This window comes from Crocodylus siamensis, chromosome 3 (assembly GCF_052110815.1).
Source record: "Crocodylus siamensis isolate JL-2025a chromosome 3, ASM5211081v1, whole genome shotgun sequence".
NCBI lineage: Eukaryota > Metazoa > Chordata > Crocodylia > Crocodylidae > Crocodylus > Crocodylus siamensis.
In genome coordinates, this window is record NC_143397.1 from 220,392,269 (window position 1) to 220,406,395 (window position 14,127).

Here is a 14,127-nt window from a genome sequence, read left to right on the forward strand (position 1 = left end):
TGCAACATCTCAGGGTCAACGCTTGGTAGTCTGGCACCCAGCTGTTGCCTCTCTACAATCGCATTGTGAGACTTGTCTTGCCCCGTGTTTAGGAACACTGAGGCAAAGAACTCATTGAGTTCAGCCTTGTCCCCCCTGTCTGTCACCAATTGTTTTTGCCCATTCAGTAGTGGTCCTATTCCACCCTGGGCCTTCCTTTTACTCCCTATATAGCTGAAAAATAATTTTTTTTATCTTTAACTTGAGATGCCATCGTCAGCTCCATGGTAACTTTGGCCTTCTAACTGCCTCCCTACAACTGCGAGCTGAGGAGGTATACTCCTCTTTAGTAATTTCTCCCTGTTTCCACTGCTTATATGCCCCCTTTTTTGCCCTTAGGCTGCTCTGGATTTATCTGGTCAAAAATGTTGCTCAAGATAAAGATAGTTCATAAATAAGAGATCAGACTCCTACCAGTTGAGTTCAAAGATGTGCTCCTCCCAAATACCTCAGAAAGGACATTGTTCTAAGAAGGGGGCTTCTTTCCAAAGCTCACTTGTTGAAATGTAAATCATTCATAAGACTGATCACAGAATAAACTACCAGCCGAGGGAACCAGTCATGAATCCTGCTCAGGTCTTTAGGCAGACCCCTAGGAATTCATGCAGAAGATTTGGTTTCACTCTAATTTATATCACTTGTCAAAACTGTGGTTTTAATTCTTTTGCTATAAACGTTTTATGGATCTTATGATGCTGTCTGATTTAATCTGTTTGAAAACAGATCTGGGTGCATCTACATGTTCATTTAATGCAATGTAATCAGTGCTACTGATTTATAGTGATGTTAATACGCATTAGCACAGGTTTTGCCCACTGTACTAACGTGCAGTAAAATTAGTCTTCTGTGCATTAAATGTATCATGTAGACATGCCCACAATATATCAAACATTACAAGCAAGGGGAATATAAAGCCACATTTCTTGACAGATGGTTGAATAGGTGCTATCTCTTAGAAGGGGAAAACTGAAAAGCAAATAAAATGGCATCAACTCAATGACAGTCTTTAATCTGTAGCTTTCTTTTGCATCATAAGTTGCATTCTCTTATTTAAAAGTTTAGACATGGACTGAAAAGTTTAGACATGAGATAACTAATGCGTTGGCTGACATGCCACCAATTTCCTGATGCAATAATAAAGCAATTTATTAGATATTGTATTTATAACATGACCTGGTCATGGGAAATATGAGCTAGTTCATTTTATTAAGCTTATCCATATTGCACAGAGCACATTTTGTTCTTAAAAACTGAACTGGAAACTGAACAGAACTGGAGCTCTGTATGTTCACTGGGAATAAATACACCAATGTAAGAGAGTTATTACATGTGTTGGAAGAGGAATATTTTCTACTAAAAGTTCAGGTAAATGTGCATACAGCTGCATAGATGTGGGAGGATCCCTGTAGTGATGCAATCCCCAAGTGTATGCGTTGGGCCAAGATTAATTCCAAAATGTTTGAATAATAAATATTTGCCTCTGTTACCATTTGCAAACAATACTTATGGCAGTTATCTGGCATCCCCACCAAAAAGAGAAGGAGGAAAAATAGGAAGTGGCATATGAGGAACTAATGGAATTATTTTTCCCATAGAAGGCTGCACTGTGTAATACAGTTTACATTAAAAATTGATTTATAAAGTGCTGTGGAATCCAAGTTATGCAAACAGTTTAGTTGCCTCCTGTTAAGTCAGGACATTCAGAAGTATATCAGGAATTTTCAAGAGTTATTAACTCTGCCAGAAGGAAGCTCCACAACTTAGAATTTAGGCCAGAACGCTCAAAGGGATCTGGCAATCACATGGGGACCAGAGCTCAGCTTCCATTTAAATGCTTTCCATAACTACCTGACTGCTTTTAAAATCTTGTCATTTGTGTCAAACTTACAGAGCATAGTAGCTTCACAGGGTGAAGTTGAATCCATATGGAGCTGTTTAGTTCAGATCAGGTTTTTTGCAGGAATTCAGCTTCATCAGTTTTGTACTGTATGGTTAGGGACAAAAATTTCACATAAACCAGTCAGTATAAGTGATCAGAAACTGGTTCAAATCTGTAACAAAACAGAAATTCAGTGCACATAAACCACTTTCAAAATGACCAAAGCTGGTTAAGATGAACCTGGGTGGATGTAGTATCAGACTGAACTGATTTAGGTTAAATCAATTTATTGAACTTCTGTCCCAGATCTCCTCCACATTTATGTTAACTCAGTCCCCCAGCATCCCAGGATGCTTTGCACCTCCCCTTGCAGGATGGGTGGGCTAGCCTTGGCCCAAGCTGTCTGATCCAGGCTAACAGGGAGGTGTGCTCTCGCACCCCCTGGCTTCTGACCTGAGCTGCTGCAGGCATGTGGCTGCATTTCTAGAATTAGAAGTGAATGTCTATTCACTTGCTTATTGGTTCAATGTACACAGCTTAAACTAGCCTACAAAGATTGAATTGATTCAGCCTCAGGCTTTTAGATTTACTGTACTTACCCTTAGGACAACTTTGAATGTTCAGGGCACCTATACATGAGTAGTGACACTGCTCCATGCGCTGTAATTACAGCGCCTTAGAGTAAACTCAGTTAATAGAGTCTGCTGAAGTATGGTAATTATCGTACTCCAGCATCTTGTGTATCAGCATCCCCATGCTTAAACAGAGTGGCAGGGCACTTTAACTAAAGCTTGTTCGACAAGCTTTAGTTAAAGCACCCCCACCACTATTTTAAGTATGGAGACTCTGATACATGAGATGCTCCAGGCACTTTAGAGTAGCTCTTGGAGCCACTCTAATTAAATCACCACATCTCCCACCCCCCAACATGCACATACTTTTGGAGCACATATATAAATTCATTCAGTCTTCCAAACTCACCTACCATGTCATTAGTAATGTCGTAGTACAGGAAACCCTTGGTATTTGCGGGTTCCGCATTTGTGGTTTCAGATATTCACAAATGCCAAACCTGTATTTTAAATGCACTTTAAACACTTACTGGAGCTCCTTGGGAGCTTTGCACTTGCTGCCACCGGGCTCCCACTGCCACCGCTGGGCTCCTGCTGCCGTGCTCCCGCCGTCACTGCTGCACTCCCACCATCGCCGTGCCCCTCACCCCTGTAGCCGCCAGGGGCACTGTGTTCATGAATGCAGGCTGCATTCATAAATGCAGTGCCCTATTCACAGATTTGGCCATTCGCAGGGATCATGGAAACGTATCCCTCACCAATGGCAAGGGTCGCCTGTATCTCGACAAATAGGGATAATCTGGGCTCACTAAATTGGAATACTACTTTGTATTTCTATTTAACGGTATTTTTCATGTGAGGTTCTCAAGCATCTTACAGACATTTCTAAGCACCCATCATCTGTGAGAATTAAATAAACATTTTACTCACTTTACAATAAAGGGGCAAAAAAAAGCCCAAAAGATTTGCCCCAAAAATCACATAGCTGGCCTTAGTGCTCATTCTGGGTGGGTGATCAGAGTAAGTGTTATTTCAGTATCATTGTGTGTTCATCTTCCTTAGTGAGTTTTCTATAGGTAATATCCAGGGATCCAGGTTTTCCATTCTCCACAGAAAAACAGGGTAAAACCTGGATTTTCTTATTTTAAAGAGAAAAACTTGGGAAACAGTGGGTTTCCCCTTGCAGGCTGGCACAGTTCCATCCTGCAAGGGGCTAGGGGGAGTGGGAGAAGCATGATCAGCAGGAGGTTCCATGTGCATGTGTGTGTACACATGCACATGGCTGCCAGACAGCCTAGAGACCAGCTTCCCACAGGTAAGTCGGGGGTGGGACAGGGGAGACGGAGAATTGAGACCTCCATAGTGTGGGAGGGAGTTGGTCGGTACTGGGGCTGCTGCCCGGCTGGGGCAATGCATGGGGCTTGGGGTTTGGGGCCTAGGGCCGTAATACACAGCTGCAGGGTCCAGATGGGGAGCAGGATGAAGCTGTGGGTGGCATGTTGTGGGGGTGGAAGGAAGGAGGCTGGCCTCCTGCTGCTGCATGCATTCCTGGGGCGGACATGGGAGGCACTTGCCACCCAGACTTTTGGGTGGAGTAATGGCAATCTGCCCACTGTGGGTTCAGGCTCCGCACCCTGATACCCTCCCCCCGGGGCCTTCGCATCGCAGTGGGTGGAACCCGGTGTGGCAGGGAAGAGTGGGGTGGGGAAGCTCAGTGCCTCCGCTGCAAGCCCCTCACTGCTGTAACAAGGTGCTTTCTGTCTGCCCAGTAGCAGTGAGCATGGCGGCATGGGGTTGTGCCTCGCTGCTGCTGGACAGGCAGGGGACACCTTACCAGGGTGGAACAGGGGTTGCGACAGTGCAGATGAGCTTCCCCACCTGGTCCTGTTCTGCCCTGCTGCTCTGAGTCCTGCCTGCTGGGCTGCAGAGGTCCTGGGAGGAGGACAGCAGGGCAGGGAGCCCTAAGCTCCCAGTGGGCAATCTGCTTTAGCCCCCTCCATGGGATCCGCTCTGGCTGTGCTACTCATGAGGGAGAGGGAGCCAGGCTCTGTGCCAGCAGCCACCTTCCATGGGCAGTAGCTGGAGCTTGGGCACTGCTGCAAGGGGTAGGGGGCTACAGACCTGGGTCCCTGGCTCCATAGCCCCGGCAGCTGGGGGGCCCCTCTGACAGGGCTGGAAGGGGTAAGGGACTGTGGGTGGGGAGTGAGGGGCAATGGAATGGGCAGGGCAGTGGCATATCAGGTCTGCTCAGTACCACAAAGCAGTTGGGGGAGGGGGGACAGCCACAGCTGGTGAGTGAAGGGGGCAGGGAGACCTCTGATTTTCCATGATAACCCAAAATCAAAAGCCAAAATTTATAGAATTTATTTTATTATAGTGATTGATGCACTGGTAGACTTCCAAATTGTTTTAAATGTAAATATATCAATAAAATATTGTTTTTAGCTGATTCCTATAGATAGATAGACAGACAAACAGACAGACATAGTGGCATTTCATTTTAATCATAGAAAAAGGTGGATTTGGGGGTTTTTGATCGGAGAATTTGTATTTTTTAAACAGAGAAAACCAGGATCCCTGGTACTATCCATTCTTTTAGATACTCACATGGTGTTATAAACAGAGAGCTTCCATCCAGTATTGCTTTAGTAACCTCTGGAAGTCATAAGGAATTTCTTAACTAAGCTGCTTTGTGTCCAACTCACTTACCTGCTTCCATTAAGTTGTGCCAGGATGGGCACATCTACACATGTGCTTTAATGTGCAGTAGCCTATTTTACAGCGCGTTAAAGTTTCACATAAAAAAGTGCAATTTCACTACTGTGCAGTAAAATAAGCTACTGTGCATTAAGCATCACTTAAAAACCATGTGCATTCATTACTATGCATTAAGGCAGCCTAATGCACATTTCTTTATTACCTCACATTGGAGGTACTAAATTTAATGTGCATTAGAAAAAGCACCTTAATGCATGTGTAGATGCACCTGACTTAAAATATTATGGGTCAGACTCTAATCTCCACTATACAGGTACAAATCAATTGATTTTAACTATAGAGACCAAAATTGGACTTTTTTTTTCTTTGAGGTTTTGTAACTAGTAAATAATACAATATTTCAAATATTATCACTTTTCCCCTTTGAATTAAATTGACATAATTAAGGAAACACTGGAGGATTTTTATGGTGCAGTGGCAACTTTGACACATGTTAAAGGGGGTGCTTTTTGAAAAGAAGATAGCATTTTATTCTTATAATTACCCTTATTTCACAGTGCTATTGATTATTTTTGTAGATTGACATAGTTAATAGTGTAGTAACGTTAGTAGTATAGATAACTATTTAAAACACTAATGGTAGCTTAAAGATTTTGTTAAACAGGCTTTAAGCAGTGTTGCATGCTGGAGTGACTGGGTGCAAAACAATGAAATGACTTTAAAGGACTTTTTGTGTGCTTTTGCAAATGAGGAAATTTAACTAAGTTATTTTGAGAAGTTGAGTAACTCAGCTACTCTGTGTTGCTCATTGCTTTCTTCTCTAGATGATACTTATCATCCTCATTTTTCTTTGCTTTCCTTCAGTGTGTAACTTCTTCCCCATATTTGTTTTGTCTGTCTGATTATCAAATGGACATGAAGGTTGTAGTTTTACAGCTGCCTGATGCTAGAGCTACTCATATTTTTAGCTTTTTATTCTGTTCATGGGCATTGTTACAAGACAGCTAAGATGTCTTTCTTTGGTTCCAGAGGCAAAATTTCAAGCCATGGTCCAGGCCCATGCTGACAATAACTACCTGTTGACCTGACTGTAAACAGGTACCTGGTCATTGAACAAAAGAGTCAGAAGTGGCTGGACAGACATGAGCATTAACCATACCATCCCTTTTAGCGCCGTTGGCTGTAGAATCTGCCATGGCTTACTGATGGTGGTCCTGTGGGACTTCTAGACTCAGGTAAACTATGACTGACTGATTCTGTTCAGATCAGTGATGCACCTTCACAACCAAGACCTCTGAATAACCAGTAATCTACAGAGAATAACCTTGTAGACTCACAGTTAATATGATCATCAGTTACTTTTTAGATAACTAACCTCTGATGGTAATTAAGTATCTGTAGCCCAGATTCACTGACAACTTTCTGTGTGCACTCATGAGTCCAAAGGAGGGTTTTGCCCAGATTTGTCCCACTTTCAAGCCTGAGATTGATTTTTAATGTATTCCCAAATCTGTTTCTCCCTCATAGACCTTAAAAGGTCTTAGCAGGAGCTATCTCCATAGCAAGATTTAGGAAGCTAGCTGAGGACTCCTCCAAACAGGAGTTTTGCAAACCTCCTACAACTGGATGAAGGGGTAACATATATCTTCTGAAAATCACTGGCAGTTGTCCACTCCTACATAAGGGGTCCAGAGAGTGGATGCCTAGCAGTGGACAGGATTACAGCATGATTTGAAAGTCTTTCTCCTGTCTTGCTTTTTTGGTTTCCTGAAAGAAACTTTAGGAATGAAAATCTCCCCATCACTATCTCCTGCACTCTTCTGATTGAGACTCATTGCAGTTGACAGCATTTTGAAACTTAGCCAGTATGAGGACACAATAAAAGGAAAGGCTAATGCATCACAAGATATACTTAATGCACTTATGGTGTCAATTGTAGGTCAGTTTTATTTACAAATGATAATGCTTTACAATAAACTAATGAATGCTCTGTAGTAACTCTGGAGAAAAAAAATAAATGTCTAATAACATGGTACTGTTAGTGTGATATTGTAGTTACGTTGGTCCAGGAATTATGCAAAAGCCTAATGAAGAATGTCTTGCATATAAAACTTTTTCTAACTTATTCCAAACAAGCAGTTAGGTCCAATAAAAAGATATCACCCCCAAAAAAATTCTTGCATCCCTAATAACAAAAAGACTTCACTACAACATATGCTATTAAAACTTTGCTGATAGCTGGGGAAAGACCAATGACTTTTAGCATAAATTATGATATGTGATGTAGTGAAGCATGGTTTAAAGAGGTGAAATTGTAATAAAGCATAAATCCAATTTTATCATAACATTTACCTGAAGTTCTGTGTGTTATGTATAATTTCAGTATGGGTTGTATATTCTGCCATATTGTGTTTGTACACTAAAGGGTGACAAGAGCACTAAATGCCTCTTTGATTAATGCTTTCTGGAATTTGTGCTTGTCTTGCTGTTTATATGGTATATTGCACGTACAAGTACAGACATATGGTATTAATAACTCCAGAGCGGAGTTTTTGGCAAGCATGTTAAAATCCTTTTTAAAGAACAATGAGTTTCTTTTTGGTGCAGAACTGAAGATGCTGATGTATCTATTTTGTAATTCAACAAATATAGACATGAAGGCATGTGCACATGTGCTGACATATATGAGGACATGTTTACATATATATAATACAAGGAATTACTCTACAAGACTCAGTCCAACATGTACTCAAGTCAAAAGAAGGATTCCCTTTGATTTCACTATGTTTTGTATGGAAGTTTACAGAAATGTTTCCCTTAAGATTTCCTTAAGAATAATGAATGAAATCCTGGCTGTAGTGACACCAATGGCAAAATTCCCACTGACTTCAAAAGGATCAGAATTTCCTCCCTTGTGTACATATGTTCATCTTAACATATCAAGATGTTATCATGCCTGGACAAATATTCCTCATGTAATTCCAAACAGAGTCACATCTATATTTACACAGTGACTCTGTTAGTGAATCAAGCACAATGTGCATATGCCATACTAGTATATTTGAGGAAATTTAATATATAAATATTGTTTTTATTGTTTTCTCTCTGAACAGAAGTTGAGGATCTTGAAATTCTAGGCTAGAGCAACACACAGATATTGGCACATCACTCCTGCTTTAGGTGCCTGTGTCAAAAGTGTAGGTCCTCATTACCCCTTCACTCTCCTTCAACTGTTACCTAATTCTGGAGGCAGCTATGTTTTCTTCATCTAAGACCTGACAGTACTAAGTAACAGGCACCAATTTTATGCTGAACCCTTGACAACATTTACAAATACTGTCCTGGTTTTTCACCTGTGATGTACAATATGGTGGTGATGTTGCCTCTCCCAATTTTACCAGTCAGTCAAGGGGTTAGACCACTTGCCTAGGATATGGAAGGTACAGAGTTAAAATCTTTCCTGTGCCTTAGGGAACTCCAACTTTCATATCTTACCGAAGAAGACAGCATCCTAACTACCATACTAGGGTCATAGAGTGGGGCTTTCTCAATCTCGTGTCAGAACACTTCTACATTGTATAGTACCAAATTTTTAGATGCCTAATTCATCTCTTGCTGCATATGGCACTTTGGTATCTAACTTTTAGGTTGTAGACTCTACTAGGAAGCAAGAGACACTAACAGCACAGTAGACAAATTCTACTGCACAGTAACACGTTGCGGCAAATGCCGTATTAATGCGCAGAATTAGTCTACTATGCGTTAGCATCACTTAAAAGATGTGCACCAATTATTGCTCATTAAGTTAGTACTAGGCCTTTGTGAAGTGGCTAGTATTCACTTTGGATTCGGCCAGTTCAGGGGACAGTGAATCAATTTGGTGATTCCAATCACTGTCCTGAATCGATTCAGCTGCTGCCAGATCAGCTGAATCTCTGAATTGGCCCCACCCCACGCCCGCTCTTAATGGCTGCCCCACCTACTCTCCCAGCTTTTGGCTCTTTTTTCTTTTTTTTTTAAAGCTTCAATTCACTGCCTTCTGCCAGGCAGGAGAGCGATCCCTGCTGCCCCCCACTGCCCCATGCTGCATGGGAGGCTCTGCCACAAGCCCCCCACCCACTGTCCCAGCTCCCTCCATGGCTGTCCCTTCCAGCCCAGCTCCCAGCCCTTTAAAAAAAAAAATTCACAACTCACTGGCTGCTGCCAGGCAGAGGGGTGATCCCCACTACCCCAAACTGCGTGGGGGGCTCTGCCATGAACCTCCAGAAGCCATAAGACTGTTGCAGCAGCCTGTGAGTCCAGGGGAGGTTGTTTTTTGTTTTTTAAAGAGCCGGGAGCTGAGGTGGGCAGGGCAGCCATGGGGCAGTGGGGGCTGGGAGAGCAGGCAGGGGGTCCCCCCCATGGTCCCATCCCCTCTCCTCCGAATTCTCCTCCCCCGCCCCTTAGTTACCAACATGGAGTCCGGGTCCAACTCCCTGCTGCAGCAAGCAGGGACTGCCTGAATCACCAAAGCTCTCCAAATCTTTTCTGAATCAATTTGGAGAGCTTCGAATCAATTCGGACCTTTTCACTGGTCTCCTGATTTGATTTGGATTCAGAGATTTGGCCACCAAATCAGGCCAAATCTTCTCCAAATCAAATTAGCACCTGAAGCTTCACACAGCACTAATTAGTACCTGTTTTTACAGGTACTAAACTTAATGCACAGTAATTATGGCACATTAATGCACATGTAGACATATCCAAGGTGTCTCAAAATTAGACAAATCACTGCATTTAATTCCTTTTGTGGGGAGGATTTCTGTAGAGCTACCATAATTCGGTAATTTTAATAGCTCTGTAGAGCTACCATAATCAGTCAGTGGCACACAGTACAAATTCTGACCATGTATGAGCAGCAAATTATGGCTGAATTCAAACTCTGGCTGATAAGAAATTGATTTTTCCTTCACAATGTAACCATGAAAAAAGATCACAGTGGCAGGCACATTTCACCAGCAGTGTTTTATTTGCTAACTATTAGCCTTGAGATGTTTTCTATTTTGTTCATGTCATTATTTTGGCACGAAGTTCCTTTTAGCAAGATGACAAAAAAATCTTTTTCCTCCACAGGTGCTGTTGCCGCCTTATGATGATCATTTGAATGCAGCTGCTAAAGAACCACCACCTCCTTATGTGTCAGCATAAGCAGGAGTGTGAAGTGTACCTAAGAACAATAGCTTTATCCTTCAAACTTTTGAGCAATAGCAGGTTTATTTAACTTCCAGGATGTAACTTCTAAAGTTTATGTATTGCTATTTTACTGAAACATAGATATTATGTTTAAAATGCTGTAGATTGTTTGAATAATTTACTGAAACTAAAATAGTGTGCTGAATTAGCTTCAGAAACTTTTTGATTAGTGTTAAGTAGTCATAGAGTAACCTTTTCACTGTATTTTGATTTGCAGAAGTTAGAGCTTTGGGGTATAAATCAGGTCCAGAGTACAAATTTAGTTTTTATCAATAAAGCTTCCAGATCATTAAACAAGCAAACAAGTTACTCTGAGATATAAACAGGGAAAGGTTTTTACTGAATGTCATCTGCTCCCTGGTAACTACCTATGTGCACTCTCAGCTTGTGTAAGTAAATGCTGGCCAGCAGAAGACTAGTCCCCTTTTACCCATGGTAAATAAGTATGGGCTAAATTTCATTTACTGTCTGTTAAGACAATACACATGGACAGTTACTGTAAAGCAGCTGATGTGTGATAATCCTCTCTGCCTTTCACCTTGCAATAACTTGTTTGTATGGTTGTACCCTAAGTAAATCCAAAAAATGTGGCATTCCACTTTACTCCCGTTCCCAAAAAAAGCTGATTAAAATAGTGTGCTGTAAAGAATGATATTTAAGGGAACAGGAGTGAGGTTATATATTATTCTTATAAATCAGATTAATGAGAAGTGGCTTTAACTGGAGGAAATGAGCAGGAGAAAGCAAAATTACTAGGCCTCCAAAATGACTACCTGGTCTGTCCCATCTTGTAACCACTCTTCTGTACAAAATAATTATCACACTTCTAATAATATGCCCTTCCTGCCTATACAGTCCCTTCCCTTCTAAGAACCTAAAAAATGTTGAGATTATGAAATACTCATTTTTCTTAAGGCACATAACTAAAAAATCCTCCTGGGTATTGAAAAGATAAATGTTTTTCCTTGGGATTGCACCTGTAAATGCAGTAATGGGGTTTTTTTGGAGTGTGAAGTAAGTTATACAGATTCTGGTGTAAGTTTGCCTATCCCGGCAGAAATTTATGCACGTAACTTCCTCTCCCTTTAATAGATCCCTCTTGTGTGCATCAATATGGGAATGTTAGATTCCCTTTTATGACACGTATGATAGCATTTGAATTCATTTTAATGGGATTTATCTATTTAAGTCTGACCCTGCTATGAATGTTTGTGTGAGGTACTCTCTTTTCCCCAGAAGTGCCTCTTACACAGGCAACTTTTTGTTGGAAGTACTATTTTTAAAAAGGTTAACTTGAAATTACTCATCTCTGAGATATAAATGGATGTATTTCTACCTCTCATTTGTTCCCAAGTGTTACCTCCTGTGTTTTTTGGTGACTGAACAGGTTGGGTCTAGAATGCACCATGCACAAAGCCCTATGTAAAGGGCCATGCAGAGCTGTACCGGATACTGGAGGAGCACAGAAAGGAATTGTCCCTCATCAGGCACAGTGTCTCCTGGAGGTGACCTGGAATGGGAATTCTGCACTATACATGAAGACGGTACAGATTTCTCCCATCTGGGCACTGACTGCTCTACGAGCTAATGCAGAGTATGGGCCAGGCCTTGGTCCTCTCAACCTCTGTCTGAATGATTTGCTTCCAGAGACTGCTATTACAAATACATGTGCAAGGGTAGCTCCCAATCTGGCACTCAGTATTTTACATCATTGCTTGCTCACTCCACGATCAGACCACACAGTACCTTTGAGTGGCCCAGGTACTGAAGTCAGTCCACTGATAATGTAGCAAACTCCATTTGTTTTCTTCACAGTAACTCTCGTGTTCCAGTATAGGCCTCATATCTATTTAAATTCTAGAACTAAATCTAATCTTTGCATAGTCTGCCCAGACTTCTGATTGGACTGGCCATTATTATTATTTCCCTCTAAATTAATTTTTAGAAATTTGTAAACTTTCAACTTTTTGAGATAAGCCAATTGTGCATACTTCTCACTGACTCTACTATGTGTACCAACCTCCCTACAATAAAAGGGATGTTTCTTCATGCTTATGGAAATTATTTTTGCTTCTCTTCACTAGCACAACATCCACACAAATGCCAATATTTTCAATCAGAGTGACAGGTGTGTGGTGTTAAAAAATAAAAAAGACCACAGTTTTTGTGTTGTGCATTCAATGCCCATTCCTTCTCAACACAATATACAAATGCAAAAAAGGAATAATAGGCTTATAACATTACATATACAGCAATGAAAATTAGAGAGAGATAGCACTAAATCAAGTGGTTAATATCCAAAAACATATGGATTTTCTACTTTGCGCCTCAGTGGTGTTTCCTAAAGAGAGGATGTCAACTCTCTGGACCATATCTGATGCTTTTGTAACATATGTTGTAGATATAATGTTTCCCAAGCAAATCAGCATGTTCTCCCCTTTACGTTGTGCAAGAGTTCACATCTGTTTTGCTGAAAATTTCTCTTAATGGTACTTTTCCCAACTATTTCCTTCCATTTAAATATACCCTTTGCTTTTCCCACAACAATCAGCAGTATATTTTCCACATTGCTTTTCATATTATTTTCTTAGATGAATCTGTATTAGTCAGGATTGTTGTTAACTATGCCCGGTAATTGAAGAGTACAAAGAAACCTACAGTAATATGGAATATCAAACAAGTGGGGCCAGAACCACCAGTTAAGGATTTAGGACTTGATTCTACCAGAAGTGTAAATATGTAGAGACGGGGCTGAAATGTTATGATTTTTTAAAAAATCAAAGAGGAATGGCTTCTAAATTTACACCTGTTAAACCTAAAATTATGATCCTTTCTTCTTAGTACAGATCCATTATTCCTGCTTTACTCACATAAACAACGGAAACAACTATTGCTCCCACCCAGAGATATTCTATTGTAGACAGCAAGCAGAAAAGCTTAATGGTGTCCTGATTATGACAGATGTCTTTGCTTCCTGGTTTGTTTTTTTTCTAATATACTGCAATAGTTATTGACAACTACAGTTTTAGGTCACTTGTTGATATTCCTTTAGGAAAAGCTCTGGTTGGTAAATTTCTAATTTCATAAATTTCTAATTTATGCCTCTAAAACACGTTCTTAAACACAAATCCATTGTCTGAAGAATGCTAATCTGGCACAGTGCACAGAAAGTTTTAACATATTTTTGCCAACGTTAACAGAACAATGTATGGTCATTTCTACATGTGAAGCAGTGAAAGTGGTTACTTCCGAATTGGGGAAACAGAGAGGATAAAAGGTATTGGTGTCAGAATAAATGAGGGCTTATTGCTCCCACCCAGAGAGATTCCATTGTGGAAGACACAAAAATATATTTGCATTGATAAGACTGCGTTATAGGAATCAAGTTGGTTTGTATACTTTCTTTCTCTTTTGCCATAGTTTGACCAAAGCAAGCATGTTTATTCCTTTAAGTTCTTTTTCTCTGACAACCTTGAGCAAACTATTCGCTCTGTTCCAGAATTTTGGGACTGAAATGCATGGCACCTGGGTCCTATCAACTGTAAGACTTGAGCCACTGCCTAAGACGCAGCAGCAAACTCCTGCCTCATGGTCAGTATTGATGAAAGATTCAAGCCATGATATTCCTACTTTGAAGGAGATCCTTTACATGCATTGCAGTTATGTATATTAATGTATTAAAATTTG

General features: G+C 40.9%; 1 protein-coding gene and 1 long non-coding RNA gene across 3 annotated transcripts in view; one reads left to right on the plus strand and one right to left on the minus strand.

Moving 5' to 3' along the window:
* Nucleotides 1–12,491, plus strand: part of LAPTM4B (lysosomal protein transmembrane 4 beta) — a 104,509-nt gene extending 92,018 nt beyond the window's left edge. Inside the window, exon 7 of the mRNA XM_090040401.1 lies at nt 10,321–12,491. Within this exon, the coding sequence (XP_089896527.1) occupies nt 10,321–10,395 (75 nt within the window). The 3' untranslated portion in view covers nt 10,396–12,491. The remainder of the gene's footprint in view (nt 1–10,320) is intronic.
* The window catches only part of LOC149869483 (uncharacterized), a 52,972-nt gene that overhangs the window by 28,169 nt on the left and 10,676 nt on the right, over nt 1–14,127 (minus strand). For both annotated transcript variants that reach the window (XR_016441480.1, XR_016441481.1), the window contains exon 2: nt 1,928–2,023. This is a non-coding gene — a long non-coding RNA (uncharacterized LOC149869483). The remainder of the gene's footprint in view (nt 1–1,927; nt 2,024–14,127) is intronic.